The 20514-nt window shown below is 43.5% G+C and overlaps 3 protein-coding genes across 5 annotated transcripts; 2 read left to right on the forward strand and 1 right to left on the reverse strand.

The window, feature by feature from the left end:
* Window positions 1-203: 203 nt before the first annotated feature.
* On the reverse strand, window positions 204-3440 carry METTL1 (methyltransferase like 1). 2 transcript variants are annotated; one of them, XM_011382904.2, is made up of 7 exons: window positions 3285-3440; window positions 2444-2598; window positions 1338-1522; window positions 1133-1246; window positions 892-993; window positions 615-734; window positions 204-507 (listed from the first exon to the last, which is right to left on the reverse strand). In XM_011382904.2, the coding sequence occupies exons 1-7, from the start codon at window positions 3383-3385 to the stop codon at window positions 364-366; spliced, it is 921 nt and encodes a 306-aa protein (XP_011381206.1). In that variant the 5' UTR covers window positions 3386-3440; the 3' UTR covers window positions 204-363. The 2 variants fall into 2 exon arrangements, with proteins under 2 accessions (XP_011381206.1, XP_011381207.1); XM_011382905.2 differs by having other exon boundaries at window positions 204-734.
* Window positions 3441-3550: 110 nt separating this feature from the next.
* Window positions 3551-11048, forward strand: EEF1AKMT3 (EEF1A lysine methyltransferase 3). 2 transcript variants are annotated; one of them, XM_023524763.1, is made up of 3 exons: window positions 3551-4155; window positions 4268-4379; window positions 9126-11048. In XM_023524763.1, exons 1-3 carry the CDS (start codon window positions 3979-3981, stop codon window positions 9515-9517), a joined length of 681 nt encoding a protein of 226 aa, XP_023380531.1. In that variant the 5' UTR covers window positions 3551-3978; the 3' UTR covers window positions 9518-11048. The 2 variants fall into 2 exon arrangements, with proteins under 2 accessions (XP_023380531.1, XP_023380529.1); XM_023524761.1 differs by having other exon boundaries at window positions 3552-4031.
* Window positions 11049-11191: 143 nt separating this feature from the next.
* On the forward strand, window positions 11192-20192 carry TSFM (Ts translation elongation factor, mitochondrial). Its single transcript, XM_023524760.1, has 6 exons — window positions 11192-11349; window positions 11642-11812; window positions 12876-13004; window positions 13764-13886; window positions 17632-17719; window positions 19599-20192. The coding sequence occupies exons 1-6, from the start codon at window positions 11293-11295 to the stop codon at window positions 20003-20005; spliced, it is 975 nt and encodes a 324-aa protein (XP_023380528.1). The 5' UTR covers window positions 11192-11292; the 3' UTR covers window positions 20006-20192.
* The last annotated feature ends 322 nt before the right edge of the window (window positions 20193-20514 follow it).

A 20514-nucleotide genomic window follows, 5' to 3' on the forward strand; every position in this document is an offset into this window, starting at 1 on the left:
GGAATGGAAGGTAAACACGAAAAAGGAGAGGGTCTCCACCCCCACACCCTCTCTGAGACGCACAGATTCCCCAGGTCAAGTCTTAGGAAAAGAGGGAATGGGAGGAGGCACAGGATACACTCTAGCCTTCCCTGAGAAATAGCAGCATGGGCATGTGCATATGTATAGGTTATCCCCAGGACTACAAAGTACACACAAGTGGATAGGTGACTTGAGCCTTGCAGGCAGTTTAGATGGACAGTGGAGAACTGCATTCCTCACTCCAGCTGAGGAGAGATCCTAGAGGGAGATGAGAATATTAAGGGAGAGCAAGACCCCACACCCTCTCAAATATCCCTTCTGGTCCAAGGTCTTCAGGCCTTCTCAATCAGCTTCTTCTGCTTTGTGCTGGCAGTGGAGGGGCAGGAAGGTGAGAAGTGACAGGGGTAGTTGTGAAAACCAGGATTCTGTGCTGGGTAGTTCTCCAACTTCTTTGAGATTGTTGCCTCTCAGCCCCAGAAGTCTCAGCTGAAAAGGTTCAGAGAGGTTGATCTTTCTGGTCCCTGAAAAATGGAGCCCAGCTAAGGTAAGGTAAGCAGTCAGTGACCAGGAGGGGAGGGATTGGGGGTCATTGCCTGGAGGGCGGGATCTTGTATTCTTCGGAAGATGGCTGGGAAATTCTTCCCTCCATTGCGTAGAACTTTCTTTCCTTCCTCGGTTGAGGTGCCCAGATGTCCCACAATGGGGTCTTCACTCTGAGAAAAGGGTTCAATAAGTCCTTGCCCACCCTTCAGATTGCCCATGGCCCTGAGACTCCCATCCATCCTATTGCACTGAGCTGGGTTCAGAGAATACAGAACCACTCTGGAAAGGGCCTGCATCTTCACAATTTCCCTTAGACTCTCAACTCACCAGCTCCTCCAGAGGCACACGCTCAAATAGTGGGTGTCCTTCGAAATGGGTGCACATCCAGTTGTGTAGCTCTAGCACATCAGTTATGGTATATACCAGCCCCTGCATAGGCAAAATTACTCTAGACAGGGGACTGCATATAACTGAACAGCGAGATGATAAGATGCACCCCCCACAGAATTCTTAGTGAAGGTCCCTGAATAGGCCATTCGCCCCATCCTCCTTTCCATTTCCAACTCACCCCAACTCTCAGCACGTAGGCATATTCTGCCAGCAGTGTAGGACTGATGATTCGCCACTTGTGCTTCGTCCGCTTGAAATGTGGGTCAGGGAAGAGGAAGAACATCTTTGTCAGCTGTGAGATAGACACACATGGACTGGTTGTAAGAGCCTGGCCTCCATGTCCCATCTGCCTACCAGCCTAACCCACCAGGGCCCCTCCCCACCTGGCCCTTGCGGAAGAAGTTAGGAAGGTGTTTCATGGCATTGCTACGGAGACAGGCGATGTTCTGGAAGCCGCCTCCAGGAGCTGCTCGTAGTGCCCGAATTCGGTCTTGCACATAGTCTGAGACCTTCACCCGGATCTCTAGACCCAGAATCAGCGTGTCTGGGAACAGCGGTGACAGTTCCACTGGATACAAAAATAGGAATGGAATTATTAAAGTCATACTTGCAGGAATTGCCAAGGGGTCCACCTAGGAAAGGAAGACTCAATCTGCAACTACCAAAATCAGAAATGGCAAGTGTGGAGAGATAAAGACCTATATAGATGGTTCAGTGCTGAAGAAGAGGGCTGGGGGAGATCCAAAAACTGTCACCAGGACTGGAAATGGTAGGGCCTGGGAATACATGTACAACTAAAGTGCTTTAGTGTTTTTAGACATTTTCACATTCAGTCTTCTTAACACTCTGTAGTAAATCGTGACAATGAGGAAAACTGAGGGTCAGAAATGCCCAAGGTCATAGAGCTAAGAAGAGACAGAACCAGGACTTGAACCAAAGCTTTCTGCCACCAAGTACCATGCTCTTCCTCTTGTCATGCTGTTATCTCTATGGGAAAATTTAAAAATAGAGAAATGGCCTAGCAAGCATGGCTAGGGCAATATAGACAATATAAGAACTCAAAAACAGGAGAGTGGAGCAAAAGAAATATGTTCTGGTGAGGAAGGGGTGGGAGGGAGGGAGTGGTAGAATCCCAGAGACAGTTCAGGATCACTGGCCACAGTGGCTAATCTCTGACGCTTGTGCTGACCAGCTCACTGACCCGGCACCTGGCAGGTGAAATGGCTCACGTAGTGACTGGGGTCAGGTGCGAGGCCAGACAGGGCAACCCAAGTGCTAAGAGGCATCTAAGGCAGCCTCCTCCCTTCTCCAGGGCAAAGGCCACAGACCCAGAGTAGAGAGAAGGTGGAGGTTCTCCACACTGATGTCACAGCACCAGTGTCTGGTCCGAAGGGGAAAGGCCAGTTATGGCCCCCATTAAACCTGCTGAGACAGCAGAACCTAGATATTGCCTCTCCTTGCCCCAGAGAAAGGGCCAGAAGAATGTTACCTAACAGGCCACCATAGCCACAGCCTATGTCTGCAAACTCCACTTGGGCTTGAGCTCTCTTTTCTTTCTTATCCTTTGGGTCATCATGGCTCTGATTTTGAGCGAAGAACTCTGGATATAACTCAGACCAATCCATCTCCTCTGGCTTCACAGGACTATTGGAGAGAAGACGTGAGAAACATGAGAAGGCTGGTCATACCATTGCAAAAGTGGTACTACGTGTGTGGGTGGATGGGTAAGGGTGGAAAGCAGATGGGAGGGTTTCCCAAAAATTCTGCAACAGTGGGCCCTTTGGCCTCTAGGAGACACAATGGAAACCCCCTTAACCCCCAGTGTGAATCATAGGCCCATCAGGAGTCCCATGATTGCTGATCTGCCTATCTTCATTTCTAGGGGTTGATGTGACTCTCCTCTATGGGGCACAAGTTCCCCTTTCCCCAGAGATTGGCTGCCTGAGGCACTGGGACCTTCCTCTGTTTATGTGCTCTGTGCGAAGAGGAGGGAGTAAAGTGAGGGCGGGACTGGGTGTACGTTTGTCTTTTTATGAAATCTGACAAAGGAAACCGAAAGATGGAAAAGGCATTCTGCTATCATCACTCTAGTCTTTAACAATTTTTTCCTCCCAAACTTGCACCGCTACCCAGACTTCGGACAGAACGCCACGCCCCCTTCCAACCAGCCAACTCCCACTAACCCACCCCGCAAACTGACGTCACCCAGCAGATCCTCCCGGGTTTATCTTTAACCCTGCCTGCAGTCCCAGCACAATCGCTCTCCGCGGCTGCTCTGGGCTGTTCTGAGAATGCCGCTCTCCTATCTTCCCCCTGCCCGGCTCACTCACTAGCGCAGCGTATGGTCCGCCATGGGGTTGGAGTGAGCACGTTGCCGATAGTAACGCTTCTGCGGCTGCGGAGCCTCGGCTCCTGCGGGGGCTCCCGCCATGATTCCCCAGCCCCGCGTTTCTCCACCGAACCCACGTGGAGACCAAGGGCCGCGGCGCAGGTTAATGACGCAGCCAGGCACTTTGTGAGCAGACCCCGCCCCTTAAAGACCCAAGACTGACTTCACCTGGGCTGGGCGGGGAGGACGGGAGGGGCCAGCACTGGGGTAGCCTCCGCACCTCAAGTCTGTAACTGGGCTAGCAAGGCCAGAGCCGGCACCCAGCCTCTTTCCTTAGCCTGTGTGGTGGGCCTGTTCTGGGTTACCATCCTGGTTGCAGGCACCCATACACCCCGCAGGTAAGAGGGGTCTGGGGACCCCACTTCCTATGGTAGAGATAGAATCAATCCTCGCTCCGCTCTCCTTTCTCCCAGTCTCCGACCAGTCTGCCGGGTCTAACCCGCACGCGCGAGTCCCATCGGGTATACGCTGGAGAACGGCAGGAGGGGCAGCTCCTCATTCCACCTCCAGGAAGTCAAACTGGAGGAAGGAGGGCAAACTCGGGGAGGCGGGGCTCGGTGCCACGGGGCAGCCGAGAAGGCCGCCGTCCCCCAACCCCCATCCCGCTCCAGATCCAGGATCCCAGCGCTGGCCGGATGGCCGACCTCCGTCCAGATCCTGCATGCGAGCCGGAATCGGTGTTCCCACGGGAGGTTGGGCTTTTCGCCGACTCTTATTCTGAGAAGAGCCGGTTCTGTTTCTGTGGGCACGTGCTGAGCATCACGCAGAACTTCGGGTCCCGCCTCGGGGTGGCAGCGCGCGTATGGGACGCGGTGAGAAGTGGGGGAGTCTGGGCGAGAGTCCGCGGGACGTCCAGACCCCGGACTCTCTTCCCATATGGAGCCATCCCCACGACAGTCTTTTTTCTTCTTTTTTCTCCTATAGGCTCTGAGCCTGTGCAACTATTTCGAAAGTCAAAATGTAGATTTCCGAGGCAAGAAAGTGATCGAACTGGGCGCGGGGACGGGCATCGTGGGGATCTTGGCAGCGCTGCAGGGTGCGTGAGCTTTGCGGCGGAACGGGCTTGGGGGGACGGGGTTATGGAGAAATTGTCACTTCCTGGATTCTTGGGACCAGTTCAGTAGCTTCTTTTTAATAAACTTTTTTTTTTTTTTTTTTTTTTGCGCCTACTTTTGTGTGCCAGGCAGCAATCACAGGTTGTCAAAGCACCCAAGGTGGTTGATTTGGACGCAGGATATAAATACCAGGCAGGTCTTAGCAGAAGGAATTTTTTTCTACCATTTTCTTTTTTGTGATTTCATGGACAATGCTTTGCTTTGGACATGGTCTTCTGTCAAGATGTATATTTGGGGGCACCTTGTAGGGGATGTAATCTGTTGTTTTAAACCTCATGAGTGCTTTATTAATTTGTTATTAATATATTTTAGATAGTTTAGATTTTGATTGCTTGAGAGAAAGCTTAAGAGTTTCCGAGGGTTAGGGTGTGTTTTGTGGGAAGTAGGGTTGAAATTAGGCACCACAGACTTGGGAAATGAAAGGTAAGGAAAACTTTGCTTCACTTTTATCAAGAACCAAAAACTGCAAAGGAAACAGTTCCTTGATTTATAATCGTAATGGCAGGCAAAACCTCATACTAAAAATACTTATTTAAAAACATTTATGATGTCGTCTCCCCAGAAATGTAAATTAACATGTGCTTGTTCAGAGGGACACAACTAGGTCACATTCAAAGAAGTCTTCTCAGAAGCAGGCATTCATTTTTCAATTGATTCAACCAACATATATTTGGAGTCCCCTATATGCCAAGAAACATGCTAGGTATTAGAATACAATGAGTAAGACAGATTTCCTCTCCCCAAGGAGCTCATGGTCTAGGGGGGAAGACTGGAAAGATGTTACTGTACCTCTTCCCACCATCTCTAGTTCAGACCACTGCCATCTCTTCCCTGGATTTTCACTAGCATCTTCAAGATTCCCCATGGGGAAGTTTGGCATGCCTACATTTGAGTTTGTGACCTTCTCCTACCTTCCCCATCTCAGCTTCCTCATTTCAGTGAATCAAACCACCATCTGCCCAGTGAGAAAACTAGACATCACCTGTGACAAGTCCCTTTTTCTCATCCCCATATCCATTATTCAAGTCCTATTGGTTTTGTCTCCTAAAAATCCTTTAAATCTCATGTTTTTCCATTGACACTGACAGCTCCCCAGTCTATGCCACCACCATTACTTGCCTAGACTGCTATAACTAGTCAAACTGGTCTTTCTGCTTTAATTTCTTGTCCCAACCTAGACCTCTGCCCCCACCTAGCAGGTAGAGTGATCTTTTCAGAATGCAACTGTAATCACGTCCCATCCCCATCTTTCGGTAGCTTCTTGTTGCTTTCAGGATAGAACCATCACGTTTTAGCATGGCCTCCAAGACCCTGCCTCCCTCTAGCTTCTTTCTGTGCCTCTCCCTCCTTTTCCTATATGCCTCGTGCTACCTATTGCTCTTCTGTCAGTTCTTCAAGCCTGTCTTGATGTTCCCTTCCTTGGAGCCTTCATACAGGCTGTACTCTGTGTCTGAAATCCTTGTACTATCTGGTTAATACATATGCATCCTTTAGCATTCAGCTCAAACATCACTTCCAAGGGAAGTCCTCCTTGATACTGCCACACACCCAGGCTAGCTTAGGCCCTCCTATTATATACACAACTCAGCTGACTGGTTTCATTTTAAATTTGTTACTAACCTCAGGTCCATCCCTAAGTACTGCCCAGCTAGCCTATTATATCTCCCCATTCACTTATTCTGTTCTTCTAAACATCTAATTCTTGCCTTCTTACTCTTCAAACCTCCAAATGCCTCCTCCTCTATCTTCACCCTCAGCTGATGACTTTGTTTCTTATCTCTTCCAATTATTTCTATTTTCTCATATAAAACGTCCACATGTTCCTACCACAATGTATACTCACTTAATTGCATCTGGATCTGTATGTGCTGCCTTCTCTCTTGTTAACCATGGTTGAATGCACTGTGTTGCCAGCTAAGGTCAAGCCCTCCACTTGTCAGGAGCCACCAAACCTTCTCATCTACTCAAAGATATTGTTCCAGTAAATATCTCCCCTTCCCCATCTCTCCTGCATTATCAATTTTTCCTTCTCTCTGGATCACTCTCTGTATGTGTGTATGGTGTATATAATGCACATAAATACACTGTAATTTCTCCTCTCTCAGAAAAAACTCTGGTTTCTGCATCCCTCCAGGTACTACCCTATTTTCTCTCCTATACGACAAAACTCAAAAGACTTAATATTTACTGTCTTAGTGCCTCTCTTCCTATTCTTTACTCAATCCATTCTAATCAAACTCCCCCACTCCCCAACACACACCATGCTCCTTCCACCCCAGTTGCTCTAGTCAAGGCTATTGTTCCAAAAAATTGAGTTTCATTCCCAACTCCACATTGTTAAACACATGGGTCACTTATGAACCTGTCTTGTCTGGCAGTGTTTGACATTCCCTTCTTGCAACATTGCTTTTGGTTTCCAGGGCTCCACACCTCAGGTTTCTGCCCACCTCTGGAGCACTCTTTTCCATTCTCCTTTCTTGGTTCCTTATCATCTTCACAACTGAAAATTTGAGTGCCCCAGGACTCAGGAGCAGTGCTGTGCGTGAGCCCTTCTGTTTTCTGTCTACACTCACTCCCAAGCAATCCCATCACCTCATGGATTTAAATGCCATTTCTATGCTGATGACTCTCTGATGGCCCATTTCTACCTCCAGACTTGTTTGTGTAACCTCCTGCTACTCAGTATCTTCTTGCACTTGTCTGATGGACATCTCAAACTTAATGTGACCAGAAATGAACTCATAATCTTCCTGTCCAATGCTGCTCCTCCTGCAGCCTTCTCTATCTAAATAAAAGGCAATTCAGTCTTCTAGTTGGTCATGCCAAACATCTTGGTGACAGCCTCAACCCTCTTTCTCTCTCTAATATATCATATCTAATCTGTCAGCAAATCCTATTGAGTCTACCTTCAAAATATATTCAGGATCTAACCACTTCTTAGACATTGCTACTGCTTTGGTTCAAACTACCATCATCTCTCACGGGGGTCATTGTAGCCACCTCCTAACTGGTCTCTTTGCTTCTAACCTTGCCCCTCTACAGTCTTTTCTCATCCCAGCAGTCAGAAGAATCCTTGAAAAGCATAAGTTAGTGTATGTCATTCTTCCATTTAAAATTTTCTAATAGCTTCCTATTTCACCCAACTAAAAGCCAAATTTCTCAGTCTCCTGACAAAGCCCTGGTTAGGATCTGGCCCCTATTCTCATTTCTCTCACTCTGCTCCAGCCACTGGGCTTCCTGCTATTTCTCAGGCCTGCCAGGCACACTCCTGCCTCAAGGTCTTTGCACCTACTGGTCCCTCATTGGGTATGTTTTAGCATGAAAGATCCACATGGTTTGTTCCATCACTTCCTTCAGGTATTTGACCAAACATATCTGCTTAGTAATGCTTTCCCTAACCATCCGATTTAAAATTACATTCCCTGCCTGTCCCTCAAGCAGTTCTTATCCTCTTTCTCTGTTGATGCTTCACCAGAGTAATTTATTACCCCTGACATACAGTGTATTTTAGATGTTTTGTTTGTTTTCTGTTTCTTACCACTAGACTGTAAGCTCCATGAGCAGAGGAATTCTCATCTAATTGATTTACTACTATATTCTCAGCACCTGGCATTGAGGCATATAATAAATATTAATGAATGAATGAATTTTTTTTTAAATTTATTATTATTTATGCCTACAGAACCTGTTCTTCCTAGGTGGTCTCCCATCCAAGTACTAACCAGGCCCAACCCTGCTTAGCTTTCACGATTAGACATCAGGCTTGTTCAGGGTGGCATGGCCACAGACAATGGACCATGGCTCCACTGCGACACAAACCCAAGACCTTCTACGTGTTAAGCAGACGTGCTAACCACTACACTATGGAACCACATTCATGAATGAATTTTTAGTACATCCTGTTTCTATAATGGTCATCATGATTATGATTAAAGAGTTTTGTAGTACCTAGTGTGTCTCTACCTCTAGAATAAAACTCAAGGAAGGCTGAGGTTTTGTCTTGCTCACCACTATATCTCCAGAACTTAGTTGGTGCTCAGTACATGTATTTATGACATGAATGAGATGCTAATCTGATCATCTTCACTCCTTACTTCTCCCTTTAAAACCTATTGCCCTCAAAATCAAGCCTGAATCTCCTTAGCATGTTATAATCATTTTTCTCTTTATTCTCATGACACTTTTCTCTTCCCATCTATATTCTCTAAGATCCAGCCTTCCTTGAATATGCCATATTTTCTCACCACCAGGCAGTTGTACTCTCTGTTCTCTGCTTGGAAAACTCCACCTGACTAACTCCTACTTGTGCTTTTTAAGGCTCACTGAGGTCATGTCATATGGTAAGTTTTCCAGCACCCTGAAGGTTGGTCTGTGTCAGTAGGGGGCAGTTTAGTGCTGCCCAGGCTTCTGCTGACATATGATTATTGTGTTTCGGGCAGAGAGGTTGAAGATTAGCTCAGAGAGAATGTTGATGTTGTAGAATGTAGAGTAATGAGAATGACAGTGCGTAAAATGGAGGTTAGGGCAACTAAAAACCAAAGTATGGACTTTGGGCTATCAAGACATTTTCTTCTAGGCCCTGAGGTATCTGGATCTTCTGGGCAGGAGCCAAGCAAGACCTGGGTTGGTCCCTCTGACTTGCATTTCTCTTCCTTCCTCTTTCTCAGGGGGGGATGTTACCATCACTGACCTACCCCTGGCCTTAGAACAGATCCAGGGCAACGTCCAGGCCAATGTGCCAGCTGGAGGCCGGGCCCAGGTCCGCGCCTTGTCCTGGGGGATTGACCAGCATGTCTTCCCTGGGGACTATGACTTGGTGCTGGGGGCTGATATCGTGTACCTGGAGCCCACCTTCCCACTGCTGCTGGGGACCCTCCAACACCTGTGCGGTCCTCATGGCACCATCTATCTGGCCTCCAAGATGAGAGAGGAACACCGGACAGAGAGCTTCTTTCAGCATCTCCTGCCCCAGCATTTCCAACTGGAGTTGGCCCAGCGGGATGAGGATGAGAATGTCAACATCTATAGGGCCAGGTACAGGGAACCAAGACCTGCTTGATGTCACCCTTCTGCTCTTCTGAACTCCTTGTTCTAATGAAGGAACTGCCATATCTCCAAAGCCAGAAACTTAAGGACCTAAAAAAGGAGGGATTTCTCTTGCCTCTTTCTTCCTTTCCTCTTAGTTCCCTTAGATACGCTTGCACAGGTGCAAGGAGATGCCTGCTTGCTAGGAAACCTAGAGCCCTGGCAATACTGGATTAGAGCACAAAGGAAGTTCTCAGCTTCTATTCTCAGCAGAGGAAGATGGGAGGGTATCCAGGGTTTTTAGGGGAAGGGGAGGCAAATGGGATGTGAGAGCAGTGGCTGCAGAGAGACTGTATTTGATCACTTCTAGTCCTGCGGTTGTCTTTTTGATACAGAATAGATTTTTATTTTTATTTTTTTTGCCAGATTCTACTGGATTTTTTTTTTAAAGGGAAAGAAACATGAGCATTAAAGATCTCTTCTGCATCTAAAGAACTCAGGCTTTTGTTGAGGGGCTGGGGAGGAAAGAGCCTCAGACTACCCACTTCAAGCTTTTAGTGATAGTTGGGTAGGACCATGGCTGTAACTGGATCAAATCCTTCCAGGTCCAAAGCTGGGGATAGGTAAAGCTGGGGATAGGTAGCAGAGCTGTCCTTGGACTGTAGCTTCTTCATCCTTTTTGGAGTTGGGGCCCTGATCACTAAGAACTAGATTCTTCTTTTTATTTTTCTTTAGGCTTCCAATCCCTGTCGGTCCTTCTTTCCTAATGTGTTATGGCTTCACCTCTTTTCTCACTGTAGTATCTCTGGTTGGGGCTCTCCTTACTTACACCCTGGGCCACATAGCACCTCCTCTGGACTCCTGGCCTGCAAGTCTCGTGACCTTCCAAAATCAGTTCCGATTAGCTTTTGCCACTGCCTCCAGAAGCAAGAATAAGCTCCTCTGCTTAGTACTCAGTCTATCCCATGTGATCTCAAATTACCCTATACATCATTTCCTACTGGTTTCCAACATGTATTGCATCCTTGAGCCAAATTACAGAAGGTCTATTCTATTCTTTGTTCCTTAAATCCATACCAAGATTTCCTGATTTATTGCTTCATTCTTTTTGATGATTTCCTCTCTGGAAGAGCTATTTCTACATGTTAAAATCTTCATTACTCTTAGCCTGTTTCCTGAAAAAAGCTTTTTCTGAGCCTCCTATTTGGATATAATTTCTTTCTTTCTTGACACCCTTTAACTGTGTTCATCTTATGGGACTTAACTTGTGTGGTCATGTCTGCTCCCTATTTTCTCACTGTTAGAGTACCTTGGAGGGTAGGGCTGTTATTTACTTATCTCCAATTCCCTGAAGCCTAGCACAATTACTGGTGCGCCATAGGTGTTCAGCAAATATTTTGCTCATTCAGCAAATATTTATTGGGTTTATTGAAGGACTGCACCCCTACCTCCCTAGGATAGCTCTGGCAAATTTCTGAACCAACATCTACCTCACGATTTTGTCTTGAGTCATAAGTGGATAATGATTATGAAAGCGCATTGGAAATAAACGAAGTATTACTGCATTTCTTGTATTGTTATTTTGTGATGACTTTGTCTCATGGTTTTCTGTTTTAACTATGGGGGGTAATTCTGTCCTGAAATGTCTCGGTAAGCCAAGTAGGGAAGGCGAGTGTGCTCCCTCCGACCAGCAGGTGGCCCTATCCTTGTTTGGAGCGTTTAAGTGGAGAAGTTTGGCCCTGCCGCCACGCCGTAGGCCTGTGGCCTCACCAGTGCGCCTGCCGGCTACCGTGTGTGGCAGTCAGGGTGATGTCGCTGCTGCGGTCGCTGCGCCTCTACCTGGCCGCGCAGACCAGGAACTGCCCGGTGAGGGGTCTTGGTCCTGACACCGTCCTGCCCTCTTTGCAGGTCTCCCGTGCGGCCCCTACCTTTGATCCCTTTTCTACTCCATGCCACCTTTCCCCCCACCTCATTGTTCCTTCGCGGTCCAACCCCCGCACGCTGCCTTTCCCCTACCCGCCGGGACCCATCCTCTCCTAAGGTCGGCTCTAGGCCGACGTGCTTTTCACCTCTGGAGCGCCTCGCTGCGTTTTGATTAGTTTCCCTGGAGCGCCTCGCTGCGTTTTGATTAGTTTCCCTTTCTTGTTATTCTCTCCAGGCGGGGGCCCTTCTGTTTCAATCGCTTCAGCCATGGCACACATTTCACGCTGGGCCCTGGCTGTCCTCAGTCTCCAGCAAGGAGCTCCTCATGAAGCTGCGGCGAAAAACGGGCTATTCCTTTGTAAACTGCAAGAAAGCTCTGGAGACTTGTGGCGGGGATCTCAAACAGGTGTGAGGGAGGAGGGAGGAGGGGGCACGGGGGCAGGTACTAGAGTCCCATCTCAGTCTCTTAGGGGAGATCTCGCCAGGGAGCATAGAAGTCAGACCTGCTGTCGCGTTGACTTACAACGGCAGACCTCTAGATAGGAGTCTCACGTAAATGACACTCTCGGCCTTTGACTGTCTTATTTAGGAGCATTTGACTTAGGATCCGGGGTTAACAAACCCAATTCCATGCAACACTGTTAGGCTGTTTCCTGCTGTTTAGAGCTGAAAGGGCTTGTGTGAGCTCTGGAGTCAGATGGACCAGGACTTAAATCGCGGTGCCTTTATACTAACCCCTGTGACCTTGTATTGTAGGACTGGGAGGCGAATTCCCCAGAGTGAGGATTCAGGTCTGACACACAGAGGGTTCTTGACTGCACACAGGAAAGAATTCAAGCACAGGCCAGGGAAACAAAAGGAAAGTTTATTAGAGAAGGAATAAAGTTCCACAGACAGACCGGGTCTCCTCTCAAAGAGAATGAGAGAGAGACTCCCACGCCCATTGTCCAAGGAATTCATTTTAAATGTTTTCCTTTCCAGGTATGGGTATGCAGCGTTAAAGGCATGGGGAAATTGTTAGTAAACTCATCAGGAATCTTCCTGTCGGTTTCCTGTGGTCTGTCTATATGCTGATCAGCCAGATTCCTGTGTCTAGCAGCACAGTAGCAAGCTCTGAAGGCAATCTGGTTTAATATTTAGTCAATGTGTGTAGTTTTCATGCCTCTTTCCTATATTACTAGGATACCTTACTTAATCTTTCAGAATTGCATCATTCTTGTATATATAGTGAATACTATTATTTGCCTCATAAGGTTGTTGTGAAGATTAAACTTACCCAAAGTACCAGGCACAGTGCCTCGTATTTGGCATTTAGTGATAGGCTGCCAGTAAATGATAGATTACTTCAGTTTCTATTAAGGGATTGAGGGGAAGCAGAAAGAGTCAAGGGACCTGGACATATTTTAGAGCACCGTTCAGTTCTAAATTCTGTGACTTTGTCATCTGTTCTTTTTCTTTTCAATACATAGGCAGAGAGCTGGCTCCATGAGCAGGCCCAGAAGGAGGGCTGGAGCAAAGCTGCCAAGCTTCATGGAAGGAAGACTAAAGAAGGCCTGATTGGGTTGCTACAGGAAGGAAGCACGACTGTGTTAGTAGAGGTGAATTGTCCGAATTCTAGATACTAGGAACAGCTATCCCTTCAATATAAGGATTTGTGGTAGACTCTTAAAGAAGAGGTGTTTGAGAGCCACAAAAGGTAGTTGAATTAAACCCTTGAGATCACAGTTATTAGCTGAGGCTTTCTTTAAGTATAGAAATGTACATGTATTTTGACGAGAAAAGGCCTACCTGTCCAGAATGTTACTCCTAAATGTGACTCTAGTGTCACTTTACACCTTGTCACGGATTCTTTCCTGGTACAGTTAGATTTTAAAGCTAGGAATTATATTAATTAGATGATAGAGAATAGCTGTTTTAGAGGTTTTGGGGGCTACAATTGTTAGAGAATCAGTTATGGGTTAGAGTGAGATTAGGGTAGATGAGAGTTTAGATTGAGAGAATGAGAAAAATAAACTGATAGCAAAAGTGGTTTGTAGTTAGGTAACCTGGAGAATGAGGTGGTTATGGCATGCAGCCACAGGTAAGTGGAGAATTTATAGTGAGTCCTTTGGGGACATGGAACTATCTTCTGAATGCATAGGTCATTGCTAACTCATGGACACAGTAGGAATCACTTTATTCAATTTCTGGCCTCAAGCTAGGAGAGCAACTGCAGCTTTAAAATTCTGGGGTCATTTATTTCTCTTTTGAATCTCCAGTTTTTTTTCTATCAAGACCTTGGTTTACTCTTCAACCTTAAGTACTTTTGGAAACTATCAATAAACAGCTTTTACAGCAACATCAATTTGTTCCTACAGGTAAACTGTGAGACAGATTTTGTTTCCAGAAATCTAAAATTTCAACAGTTGGTCCAGCAAGTAGCCCTTGGAACCATATTGCATTGCCAGAGCCTAAAAAGTCAACTCTCCACGTATAGTAAAGTGAGTTCTGGGGTCTCCAATACGTTGTTTCCAACATGTTGGATTTGTTCCCCGCCGTCCCATTTAGGGTCTTTTCTGTTCTCTTGTTTTCAGACATTTTCATGTTTCACTCCCTTACTTTTTTCTCTGCTTAAATGCTATCTCTTTGGAGAGGCATACCTTTCCTTCTATGGTTCTGTCCCCGTATTTTACTTCATTAAAAAATGTTTTGTTATAGTGTTTATATATTATATTTTTATTTGTTAATATGTTGTCTGTCTTCCCTGATGGAACACAAGCTTCATGTCTTTACACTGCTGAGTCTCTGATTAAAGAGAAGTGGGTCCAGCATTTGGTTGAGACTCAGTAAATCTATATTGAATGAATGAATGAATGAATGCCAGTGGAGTGGAGTCAGTCAAATCAGGTGCAGATTTGTATTAACAAATCTAGACTGGCCTGAGGAAAGGATTCCTTAATAAAGATATTAGAGATGGCATAATTTAGGAGGCTAGCATATTTTTGTCCATAGAAGGATTAAGGAAGAAATTATATCCGTTTGCCTTCGATTCAACCTTATCGTCAAGGCAAAAATGAAGCAATTACTTACACTTTTTTTGTTTGTGTTTTTCTCTTCCTGTTTATCTTTTGAGGTCTCCCGTGGTGAATGTTGTTACTAGCATTAAATAGCCATATTATATGGAAAACTATGTTGAGATTATTTTTAGATTGTATTTAGTAGATGAGTCACTTGAACTAGAAATTCTAATCTTGACTTTGACCTTAACTCTATTTGTAACCTGGAACCATTCACTTACTTTACTGTGCTTCTGTTTCATTATCTTTAACTTCGGTTCCTTTTAGCTTTATTTCTTTTTTTTTCCTCCTTTTGGTCTGTAGTTTAACTTTTTAACTTTTATTTTGAGAAAAATTCAAACTTACAGAAAAGTTGCTAGTAAACTACTGTAAACTACAGTGGGCTTTTATCCAGAGTCACTATTTATTAATATTTTGCCTTATTTACTTTATCAGTTTTGTATACATATTATTACAATTATTTTTATCCTTTTATGAGTATGATGCAAACATCAGGACCCTTTATACCTTTAGCTTGTATCTCCTAAAAAAGAGGACATTCTCATATAACCACAGTACAGTAATTACATTCAGGAATTTTCACATTGCTAAAACTTTTTAATTTACATGCTATACAATGCATATTCATATTTTGCCAACATACATATTTTTCTTTTGATCCAGGATCATATCCAGTATCATGTGTTGCATTTAGTTGTCATATCTGTTTAGTCTCCTTTCTTTGTCCCTCAGCCTCTTTGTCTTTCATTACAGTGACATTTTTTTTTTAATTCTCCCCCCTCCTACTTCCACTCCTGACCTACGGTTGTTGCTGTCTCCGCTTAAGAACTGGATCTCTGAAGGCGGGGCATCTCCTCTCATGTGCTCTCGGCACACACCGGGGCCTGGCACACCCAGGGGGCCTAGCGCACCCGGAATATGGCCTGTGGCTCCAGTGGGGCTCAAACCCAGGTCCTTCTGTGTGTAAAGCAGACGTGCTAACCACTATTCTATGGAACCACCCTATATTGACATTTTTGAAGAGTACAGGACAGTTTTGTAGAATGTCATTCAAGTTGAGTTTGTGTGATGTTTCTTCATAATTAGAATATGGATTTTGTAGGAATAGTAAATTATCCTGTATTTTTCTTAGAACATCACATCAGGAGGCACATAATAACTGTTGGTCCCATTATCGATATTAATTTTAATCTCTTGGTTAAGGCAGTATCTGTCAAGTTTTTCCACTGTAAAGTTACCATGTTCCTCTTTGTAATTAACAGATAATCTGGATGGGAGATACTTTGAGATTGTGTAAACATCAAGTTCCTCAAAAAATTTTGCCTAATGGTTTCAGCATCCATCAATGATTTTTGGCAGGATCCGTTATTTCTACAATATTTGCAAAATGGTTATTTTTCTCTTATAATTTTTAAAAATATATTAGTTTTATTAGTTGGCTTTTTTATTTAGTGATTTATTTAGTACCAACATCAACTGATGGATTCTTATTTCATACAGTAAGTTACAGTTCATTGTATAATCCATTGTTCATTTTGATACTCAAATTATCCCTGGTTTTGGCTAGTGCAGGCTGAGCCTGTATAAGCTGGCTCCATTGTCCTTTGATATATCCTCATTATTTTCTGAGTATTTCTTTACTTTTTGGCATATAAGATATTCTGGACTCATACTTTCCTTGCCCCAACCATGGAATTGTTTATTTCTCTAAGGAATTATGATCCTTTTTAGTGGGGGAATGGTTTTCAGAAACCAAGATTTGGGCATTAGGTATGCTTATTTCTATTAAGATGTCATTGCTGCTCTGCTCTTTTAGAGAGAGTGTATGTGTGTGTGTGTGTGTGTGTGTGTGTGTGTGTGTGTGTTTCAGTTCTAGTCCTACACCACAGGGTTCTTCTTTTTTTTCCCCATTCTATCTTTATCTTCCTTCTCTCATAGTAAGTACACTAGCTCCTAACGACTTTAGTATGTTTATACTTATTTAGCCAATATTACAATACACATTAAATTGTTTCAGAGTTACTATACCCTACAGCTGCAAATAACAAACCTACTAAGGAGTTCAAGGTTTCTTTGATATTCTTTTGTTTTTACATTGAAATAATGTCAAAGGACTGTACTGAAAGTTACTTGGATTAGTTTTTTTATCCCTTCTGTGAGGTTTTGTTACTTATTTGAAATACAATTAGAGTTTATGCTTAAGTTTAGTCAATTTTCGTTTTCACCCTAAATCCTTGTTAATTTAATTTTTGAATGTGTAACATATTAGCAAGGTTCTGAAAGTTAAAACTATAGTAGACACATACAAGCCTTACTCCCTTTTTTCTCCCTTCTACCCCATTTCCTATTCACTCCTGTGGATAACCAACTTCATTGGTTTCTGCTTATCCTTTATGTCATTTTGCAAAAATAAGCATATTTATATAAATATTTCTTTTTTTATGTTCTGTAGAATTTTTAGAAATTTTATTTTTACCTTTTTTTATTTTTTTATTTTTTATATAGATATTTCTTACACAAGTGGTGGTATAATTTGTACATATTCTTTTAATTTGCTTTTTTTTTCACTTAATAATGTATTCTGGAAATTATAACAGCTCATGGAGCTCACCTGTTTTCTTTTTTCCAGCTGCATAGTATTCCACTGTATGGCTGGCTGTGCTATGATTTATTCAACCAGTCCTCTCTTATGTTTGGGCATTTAGGCTCTTTATAATATTTTACAGTTAGAAAATGCATAGCTTTGTGCATGTGTATGCTCATATTGTTGGAAGTGTATTGTCAGGATAAATTCCTAGAAATAGGATAATAAGGTCAAAGGCTAAAAATATATGTTTATATATATGTAGTTTTGTTAGCTATTGTCCAGTTCCCCTCCTTTGGATTTGTACCATTTTGCATTCTTACCAATAATCTGCAAACCTTTTTAGCTTTAAATTTTTATGACTGTGTGAAATATTGTTCCTGATTTTAGGAAACTACATTCTAAGAAGTTAGGCCAGAGGATAGGAGTGGAGTGGAATTGGGGGTGGTGTAGTGATAGAATAATCATTTTCCAAGAAATAGTTTTTTTTTGTTTTTTGATAATTTGAATATTACAGAACTGATTTGTGTTTTGTGTTTGCGTGTGTGTGTGTGTGTGTGCGCACCCACGTGTGTGTGCACTTAGGGCTTTTTGAATTCCTCTGAGCTCTCTGAACTTCCTGCTGGGCCTGAGAGAGAAGGCTGTCTCAAGGATCAGCTGGCCTTAGCAATTGGTAAGTATTTGTAAGAATTCTGGAAACTGGAAATTAAGAACTGGATCTTGTAGTATCTTTAGTATTCCTCCAAATCTAGATCAAGAATTGTAAGCTCATGCGCCTACAAGGGTCATGTAATATTAATGTGCGAAGTGGGTTGTGTGTTAGATATTAGGAAACAGTAGGACTCTGAAAAGCTCATACTTTGCTGAAGTGAATGAACTATTACTAAGCTCTATCCAGTTGTTAACTTGGGGAAAATTGGGTTCCAGTGTTGTCAGAATTTTTAAATTCCTTTGAAAGAATTTAGATTTGTATTAAAAAAATCTCAGTTTTTGGCTGTTTGTAACTAATCAAAAATATTTCAACACTCTGCAGATGTCACTGCAGATATCTGTTGACCAAACAAAGCATGTCATTAGGCAGAGATAGGATTTTAACTTTCAGCTGACTGCTACTCTGTACACTATAGAGGAAACAGTATATCAAAGGTCATTTCACCTTCTTTATAAAGGGTCCAGGAAAATTTAGGGGCATCTTTTTTTAGGAATTTAACCTTTTATAAACATCTGATCCTGAATTTGTGAAGGTACAGTCTTTCAGATCCCACTGGCTATAGGAACCATATCTGGATTATTGTGGTGGGACTAGTGGGGATTTTGCCTTCTTCCTGTATGTCCTTGATGGGGCGGGGAGGAGTAAGCCTGAGGTTTAAGTTTGCTGGGAATTTATTGCTCATTTGATTTTTCCAGTCAAGGCATCAATTTTAAGTTTTTATCAGATCATCTTGAAGTATGTATAATGTTTCAGTGAGTCATGGATGTGAAACCAGACAGCCAGCTGTGTATGGGACTTATTAAGAAATTCTGGAAGAACCGGGTGTTTTAGCCTTGTCAGTTTCTCAGAATTATCTGTTGGGTAGATGGTTTGAGCTGTTTTTAAGCTTCTTTCTGGTTTCTGGATACTCCACTTTTAGACATAACCATGGCTAATGCAGGGATATTTATCTAGACCCCTTTGTTTATTCTCCTACCCATTCCTGCCTTTTGGCTTATTTGGACTTCTTTTAGTGGGGAGAGCATCCCAAGAGAAAGGGGAAAGCTAGAATTCGTTCTCATAAACACCTATGAAAATTTGACCTTTTTTTTTTTTGGGAATGAGAGGAAGTTGAAGCCATCAGATGTCATGAGATTTTGGATTTTCTGGGGCTTTTTAGTTGTGGACTTTTCCCTGATACAGTGGATGATCAGGAGTTGTCTTTGTCAGTTGTGGTATTTGGGAGAAACTAATTTGGTGGTGAAAAACAATTGCATTGGAGTCAGATATGAGTATTAATTCTGGCTTTGCCATGTATTAGCTATGTAACCTTACACAGGTTACTTAAGCTGTCTAAGCCAAAGTTTAATAATAATAACCAGCATTTGAGTGCTCATTATGTGCCAAATACTGTAATAAATGCTTTTACATATATTATTTGTTTCTTCTAATAACCCTGCTTTCAGGTTATTGTAAGCGGTATCATCTGCATTTTACAGATGAAGAAATTAAGGCTTGATAAATTAGTAAATGGGGTTATGCCATTAAGTCATATGCCTCAGATCATATTGTTTGTAAGAGACAGAGCTGAGACCTGAGTCCAGAGTCTGTGTGACAACATAGCCTATGTTTTTAAACATAGTGTGCCTGGCACGTACTTGGTGCTCCATAAAGGTACTCTCCATTCCCCTTGCGCATACCTTTGACTCTGTAAATTGAAAATAATATTTCCTTCTTATAGCATATCTACAGTGTAAATGCAGAGGACTGTCTCCCAAACTTGGCCACTTCTGTGCATATTTTGGAACTACCAAAGGCATCATATTCTGGAAGGATGTTTTTTGTTTTTGCTTTTTTATAGGGAAACTGGGAGAAAACATGATTCTTAAACGAGCTGCATGGGTGAAGGTGCCAGCTGGGTTCTATGTTGGCTCTTATGTCCATGGAGCAACACACAGTCCCTCGCTCCACAACCTGGTGCTGGGGAAATATGGGGCCCTGGTCATCTGCGAGACGTCTGAGCAGACAGCAAACCTCGAAGACCTTGGTCGCCGCCTTGGGCAGCACGTGGTGGGCATGGCCCCACTCTCTGTTGGCTCCCTGGATGATGAGCCTGGAGGCGAGGCCGAAACCAAGATGCTGTCCCAACCATACTTGCTGGATCCCTCTATCACGTTGGGACAGTATGTGCAGCCCCAGGGGGTATCTGTAGTAGACTTTGTGCGATTTGAATGTGGAGAAGGAGAAGAGGCAGCAGAGGCTGAATAGACTCCAGAGACTTGGCCCAGGAGGAAATGTTTATTCTTAGTTCTGGACATTATTATCAAAAGTTATTTCCTAAGCCTCTTCAAACCCAGAATGTTTTTTATTTGAGTTTGTAATGAAATTATACTTCAAAGATAAAGTTATTAAATAACATTGTTACATAATAAAGAGTAGTCTTTTTTCTTGTTTGCGTAATGCTAGGTTTAGCTTTTTTGTGTATTTCTTGTGACACATTTTAGAAAACAACAGGTGGGCCTAATTGAAGTGACTGACAGAGTCTGAGAGAACAGGCATCAACAGTTGTGCTGCTTCTCCTTTCAACATAGATTTATTATGGTGTCCTTAATAATTCTAACTCATTCTATCGTTTTTCTCCTGTGACATGGAACTCTCTTGTTTTGTTTTTGCTTCGTGATGCTTTGGACTATGCTTCCACCCTGGAACTTCCCAGTTATATCACTCCTGCCACGTGGATTTCTTTGGAATTGTTGACTCAAACAGAGTTGTCTGGA

The sequence above is a fragment of the Pteropus vampyrus genome, unplaced genomic scaffold, assembly GCF_000151845.1.
Source record: "Pteropus vampyrus isolate Shadow unplaced genomic scaffold, Pvam_2.0 Scaffold493, whole genome shotgun sequence".
In the NCBI taxonomy this organism is placed as follows: domain Eukaryota; kingdom Metazoa; phylum Chordata; class Mammalia; order Chiroptera; family Pteropodidae; genus Pteropus; species Pteropus vampyrus.

Coding starts and splice junctions, on each gene's coding strand:
- TSFM (XM_023524760.1), top strand. CDS start 11,293: ATGTCGCTGCTGCGGTCGCTGCGCCTCTACCTGGCCGCGCAGACCAGG. Junction 13,005..13,763: donor GCACGACTGTGTTAGTAGAG/GTGAATTGTCCG, acceptor TTGTTCCTACAG/GTAAACTGTGAGACAGATTT. Junction 13,887..17,631: donor AACTCTCCACGTATAGTAAA/GTGAGTTCTGGG, acceptor GTGTGCACTTAG/GGCTTTTTGAATTCCTCTGA.
- EEF1AKMT3 (XM_023524761.1), top strand. CDS start 3,711: ATGGTAGAGATAGAATCAATCCTCGCTCCGCTCTCCTTTCTCCCAGTC. Junction 4,032..4,267: donor CCGGAATCGGTGTTCCCACG/GGAGGTTGGGCT, acceptor TTTCTCCTATAG/GCTCTGAGCCTGTGCAACTA. Junction 4,380..9,125: donor GATCTTGGCAGCGCTGCAGG/GTGCGTGAGCTT, acceptor CCTCTTTCTCAG/GGGGGGATGTTACCATCACT.
- METTL1 (XM_011382904.2), bottom strand. CDS start 3,385: ATGGCGGGAGCCCCCGCAGGAGCCGAGGCTCCGCAGCCGCAGAAGCGT. Junction 2,599..3,284: donor GCGGACCATACGCTGCGCTA/GTGAGTGAGCCG, acceptor TCTCTCCAATAG/TCCTGTGAAGCCAGAGGAGA. Junction 1,247..1,337: donor ACTTCTTCCGCAAGGGCCAG/GTGGGGAGGGGC, acceptor TCTATCTCACAG/CTGACAAAGATGTTCTTCCT.